We start from the raw sequence: 6,147 nt of genomic DNA, 5'->3' as shown, positions 1-6,147 counted from the left end.
CCAGGATCTCACAGGTGAAGTGGTTGATGACATTGTCCCCACAGAAGGGTAACTGTACTGCAAGAGAGATCTGCACCAAGGAGTTGGCTCCACCGGCCACCCAGGAGCTGACTGCCATGGGCACGTAGACAGACCTGCTCATGACCACAGGGTACCTCAGGGGGTTACAGATGGCCACATAGCGATCAAATGCCATCATGCCCAGAAGCACACACTCTGTGGCTCCCATGGCAAAGGAGAGGAACATCTGCATGGCACAGCCTGAGAAGGAGATGGTTTTCCTGGGAGTGAGGAAGCCATCCAGGACGAGAGGGATGGAAGAGGTTGTGTAGCAGATGTCCAGGAAGGAGAGGTTCCCCAGGAAGAAGTACATGGGCGTGTGCAGGCGAGAATCAAGGATGGTCACCAGGATGAGGACCCCGTTGCCCAGCAGGATCACCAGGTACGTCAACAGGATGAGCACAAAGAACATTTTCTCAAGCTTTGGCTGATCTGACAGCCCCAGCAAGACAAATCCTGCTACAACAGATTGGTTGCCCACTTCCATTTAAAATTCTCTCTTCTACCCTCAGGAAAACTGAGGACAGCAAGCACATATTTATAGGGATCAATATGTAGGGATTTAAATGAGAACTTATCATTAAATTTATCTTTTGACATGCCAACTTATAATAACAACATCGAAGTTACAAAAATCACTGTCCACTGACGTTACCTTAAAACTCAAAATACATCAAATCAAAAGCAGGAAGAACAGACCCTGGAAACTTATTCAAATTATGATATAAGATAGAATTTTAGCCAGATCAGCAGTGTTGACACACTTGAAGGAAGGGTCTACAGGAGAACCATAACAAGGAACTCTGAGGGTGCTGCATGCATGGGTTAGGAACACTGATTTGCTCTTCTGGCCAGCCTTGCCTGCCCGTAATTGTCCCTGCAGTGTCCTTAGGGGCTTCAGACTGTCATACTCAGTGATGATAACCACTGACATCACTTCACTTACCCCCCTTGCTCTAATCCTATGCTTATACAATAAATTTCTGACAATAACCTGGCTCCACATGGAGTCCTACATGGAGAGAATGTGATGAGCGGAGGCCAGGAACATTAGAATCAGCCTAGCATTTATATTTGTTACTTGATGTCTGGTTTATACTTCATTTCTTGTGAGTTTGGCTGGTTGATCTGCCTTCACTGCACTGTCAATAGGGACTATCTGGCTCATAGTTCATGGAGACCTTAACAAAAGCACTTCCACATCCCTGCTCTCTAATTGTGGCCTTTGTCCACAGCATTGCAGTTGCCCTTAGTCTGTTCCAGCCCCCAGCACTAGGGAGCAGGAGTAGAATCCAAGGATGAATGTCCTTCATGCCTCCCAGTGTGAGTATTTGTGACTTTATGAGCAGGCTCTATGCTTTTGGAGCTGTTTTATAAGTCACATCTCCTCACTCAGACACTTTAATATATGATGATTAAAGCCCCTGCAATGCCACAACAATGCTTTCTCCCCCATAAAAGAGCAGACAATTCTCTCCTGCCTTTCAGAGGGGTTGCTCCAAAGCACGTAAGATGTGCTCTAGTCATGTAGACCAGAGGGGTTGCTCCAAAGCACGTAAGATGTGCTCTAGTCATGTAGACCAGTTAATCCAATATATTAGAGAAAACCTCAAACCTTGGCTTCTCATGTTAAACATGAAACAGAAGCTCACAATTGCTCCCCAGTTTGTTCTAGAGCAGGTCTACTGAGGAGCCAAGGACCCACTATGAAACCCTGATCATCCTTGCTTTCCCTAGGACACTCATGAAAAATAGAGGTGTCACACCTTTCTCTAAGATATCTGCTTTGTAACGGAGCTTGGGTAGGGGGCTGTCCTTGGGTTTCAAACATTGCATCTGTGACTATTACACTGCTGCTGCTAGTTTGAGGCTGTCCCCATGCAATTATCAAAGGACATTAACTATGGCATTGACCATATTTGGAAAAAAGAGATATGTTTTTAGAGACATTAGTACTATTGGCTGGAGAATCTCAAGCATGACAGAAATGTCAAAAGGTGACTGGTTTACCTCTTTCCCCTCAATTGTATGGACATCTATGAAATGCAATGTTCCCATTTCTGCTTTGAACACCTTGAGCTACACGAATGGATGACTCCCATTCCTTTGTCAGACAACCTTGTTTGTTGGAAAGTTTTCCCTTCCATTGAACAGAACTTCCTTCTTCTAATTTGTCCCCATACCTTACCTCCTACTGTCCCCCAATGGCCTAAATTCCCAGGACATGCCTGCTCCCTTTCCCTATAGAAGCTCTTCAGAGAGACATGGGAGCTGCAAGTTGGTCCCTATTCACAACTATCTTTTCTTTTCTCCCACCTACTTGGAGAAGTTTTGGCCACAGAGAGAGCTCAGTCTACATCCAGTATGGGGAAAGAGTCCATAATGGGGTCAGGAGCTTACCTGGACAAGAGGTTTCATGGCAGGGAGGATGCTGAAGGGCTTCTGGCTTTGGAGGTGACAGCTTCAACTCCCCACCTGACCATTCCCTGTCTCGCTCTATCTATTGGGGCTGTGCCTGGGAATGTGCAGCAAATTATGTTTAGCAGTCTTAGAGCTAAGCAGTCCCTTCAAATTTCACAGAAGGTAAAGAAATTTCAGGGCTGGCCGTAGCCACAGGGGCTCTAGCTGCTCTCTTTGCTGGCCTTCTCCAGGCCTGGTGAGGTAACAGCAGGAAGGACACTTCAAGCTGCTGCTGCCCAGTGGCCCTGCAGTCATGCCCAGCCTGCGTGATCAGGGCAGACACACTCTGCTCTCTGCCCCTTACCCTCTCTCTACAGGTTCCGTCAAAGACCATGGAGCAATTTAGAGTTCTGGTAGTTTGGGGCCAGTTTTAATCCCAGAAGCAATTTAAAGTTTGGTGGAGGCCTCACAGGAGTTTAGAGCCTGTGTCCTGTGAACCCAATTAGATAGGTTGTAGACAACACTATGTAAATCTTCACTCTCACTGCAAAGAACTGTTCCTTAGATTAGAAATGCCCATCCTGTCCTTGCCGACCTTCCCGGAAGTAGAGGAGATAACTAAGGTCTGACTATGCTTTTGCCACAATGGTATCTGTTAGAGGGGGCTCTGCACTTGTCTTTACAAGACTAAGTGTCCAAACAAGAGGAAGGTTTGCCTAGGCCCTCACAGACACACTGCGCATCCACATGCTCCAGTAGCTGACCTCTGGGGCAGTCGCCCAGCACTCATCCGAAGCTGATCGACTCTAGCCCTTGCCCTCAAAGTCAGGAAACAATAGACAGCCACACAGGCCAGCAGCAGGCACTGGGAAAAGGACAGAAATGACAAGGATGGCACCTCTGATCTCCAAAAAGTTCCCAGTGACAAGTATAGTTTGAGAGATGATTGCCTAGTGCCCCTAAGCTGTATGGAAGCCTGAAACAAGGAAGAGTCAGAAGAAGGAGGTTAAAGCAGCTTAGGTCCCAACTAGGATGCAATTTTTCCTGCCCATGACATGTTAAAGTATAGCAGGGAATAAGAATTATGGATTGAAACAGAGGACATGAAGGCAGAAGAGAGCTCTGGGGTTGGTGAGAGAATGGCAAAGTCTACCCTTAGAAGCAGCTCTGGAGTCACAGGCCAGGCAGGTAACTAGCGTTTTGCTAAGAGTTTCTGTTTAGCTGGAGACCTTTGGTGACAAGGAACAGAGAACCCATCAGATAACCTCAACTGGAGTCCAGGAGGTGAGAATCAGGCAGTGTGGAACATGGCCATGCCTGCTCAGTGTGGCCTGAGAACTGGAATTTTCCCATACAGTGGATGAGAGGGAAGGCAGAGAGGAAGTGCAGAGCCTTGGACTGAAGCCTAATCTCTATCAAAGGCAACTGATAAAGAATGGTCTTAAAGAGAAGGAGGATGATTTGCTAATAAAAGACTGTGGGTACTAATTCTTCCTTGGTAAGCAGATGCTCTTGTCACCCACATAGGCATCAGGGTCCATGTTATCACAGGGGAAATGCACAAAGATCTCATTATAAAGTGTGGGTTCAGCCCCTCTCCACCAATGCTTTTGCCACTTTCATAAAGACTGAGGAAAAGAAACCCTGGAGCCCCCTGGTCGGGGACTGCTGCAGGCTTCTTGGCTAGAGACTAACATATTTGGATTTTCTCTTAAGGAAAAGTTTCACCCCTCTGAGCCCTCACTTTGGACCCTCCATAGAAGTCTACCAGCCACATACCACCACATCTCTCTGAGTACAAAGAGTGCAGGGGGACAAGAGAAAGTTGAAAGGTAGATGGGGAGAGACATCTGTGTATCTTCTTTAGTACCTGTATGCTGGTTACATTTTTAGACACTGCAGACAAATACCTGGGGAACTAGAGAGTCCATCTCAAGTCTGCTCCCAGCCAGGGCACTCTTACTTTTGGAGGTCCCACCCCACATCATGTCAAAATGCACCTGCATCCTGCTTTATGTGTCATTTTGTGGTAAATTTGAAATGATTTCTCTACTTCTGTTATTAGAATTCCTTGGTTTACAAATGACTCAATTTACCATTCTATGATTTCCCAATAATAAGCATACACACTCTGGGGTGCTTGCAAAGTGGAAGTAACTAACTACATACAGATTGTTTTAAAATAAGATTTATGAAAACACTACATTCATTTATCCATTACTGAGGTTGACATAATGTTCCCATTTTTAGGCACACAAACAAGTGTCAAGTTTTTAAAGGATTTTTGTTTGTTTGACTTGTAGTTAAGAGCCCACAGGTTTCCCAGACCTCAGACATCTTTGTACTTAGAGAACACCCCATAGACCCAACTACTGTACCCTCATGCCCAGGGGGTAAAACAGCCCTGCTGACTCTCTGCTTAGGAGTAAAGACACTTGTACAGTAAGTACAAATTAAGATCCATTTATAGAAGTAAAAAGTAAGGAATTTAACTTAGCAGATCATTTTTGGGAAATAATTCTTTTCCTTGAACAAAAAGAATTCGCCAAGTTACTTTCCTTGGGAGCCAGGGTGCAGGAGACACCTGGGAATGCAGGCCAGTCACACACAGCAGCTCAGGCACCAGTGCTGAGATCTGACAATAGTTTTCTGTTGTAGATAAGCTTTCCCAGGAAGTTGACTCGGACGGGGAGATTTTCATGCAGGATGTTAACTGGAGAGTGCTCTTAAGATCAGTACCTATGGGGTGGAGGTGAAGGAAGCAGAACAGCACAGAGGGAGAACTTGAACTGCCACATAACTCTCATGGGCCAAGGCGAAGCCAGTGCAGGAACTCAAATGAATGTTGTTTGCCGCCCATACTCTCAGCATCTGGGGTAACAGAAGCTACAGCCTTTAGGTGAGAGGGGTGGGATCTGGGCAAACACTCGCCACAGCATCCACTACATACTCTTAACCAATACTTCTCAAGGCTTAACATGCACATGAATCTCCTGAGAGATGTTGTTACCATGCCAATTCCAATTCAGTGAGTCTGGAATGGGCCCTTCTGCATGTCTAATAAGCTCCCAGGTGATGCTAACACTGCCGGTCCATGGACCACACTATGAGCAGCCTGGCTGTGAATTCAATTTGCCCCTCACCTAGCATTACTTTGCATTGACTTTCTCAAGTGAAATCAGAGTGTGTGAGTCACAGTATGTCCCACCATCACTGGGTGAAGCGTTTCTGAGCCACCAGGTACTTCACGGCAGTCTTAACATCCTTGTTCCTCAGACTATAGATGATGGGGTTGAGCATTGGAGTGAAAAGCCCATAGAAGAGGGAGATGAGCTTGTCTGAAAGGTCCTGCTTGTCTGTTCCCAGGGGGTCCTTGGATTTGGGTTTTCCGTACATGAATAGGATGGTTCCATAGAAGATGACCACCACAGTGAGGTGGGCAGAGCAGGTGGAGAAGGCCTTTTTCCTCCCCTGAACTGAAGGGATCTTCAGGATGGTGGTGAGGATGAAGATGTAGGAGACAAAGATGAACAGAACTGGGACCCCCAGGAAGATCACATTGGCCACCCCCATGCTGATCACATTGATGGAGATGTCCGCACAGGCCAACTTCAGCACAGCCAGGATCTCACAGGTGAAGTGGTTGATGACATTGTCCCCACAGAAGGGTAACTGTACTGCAAGAGA

General features: G+C 46.4%; 2 protein-coding genes across 2 annotated transcripts in view; both read right to left on the bottom strand.

Annotated features, from left to right (window-relative positions):
* LOC115276348 (olfactory receptor 13C7-like) overlaps window positions 1-547 on the bottom strand; it is a 1,124-nt gene extending 577 nt beyond the window's left edge. Inside the window, exon 1 of the mRNA XM_029920360.1 lies at window positions 32-547. Coding sequence (XP_029776220.1) covers window positions 32-547 — 516 coding nt within the window. The remainder of the gene's footprint in view (window positions 1-31) is intronic.
* Window positions 548-5,670: 5,123 nt separating this feature from the next.
* LOC115275907 (olfactory receptor 13C7-like) lies at window positions 5,671-6,144 on the bottom strand (the record flags this gene model as incomplete). Its single annotated transcript, XM_029919656.1, has 1 exon — window positions 5,671-6,144. A coding segment is annotated over one exon (474 nt), but the record flags the coding sequence as incomplete, so codon positions are not given.
* Window positions 6,145-6,147: the final 3 nt, after the last annotated feature.

The sequence above is a fragment of the Suricata suricatta genome, chromosome 13, assembly GCF_006229205.1.
Source record: "Suricata suricatta isolate VVHF042 chromosome 13, meerkat_22Aug2017_6uvM2_HiC, whole genome shotgun sequence".
NCBI classification, from domain to species: domain Eukaryota; kingdom Metazoa; phylum Chordata; class Mammalia; order Carnivora; family Herpestidae; genus Suricata; species Suricata suricatta.
Note: the sequence above shows the minus strand (reverse complement) of the source record. Positions and strands in the feature narration are given on the sequence as shown.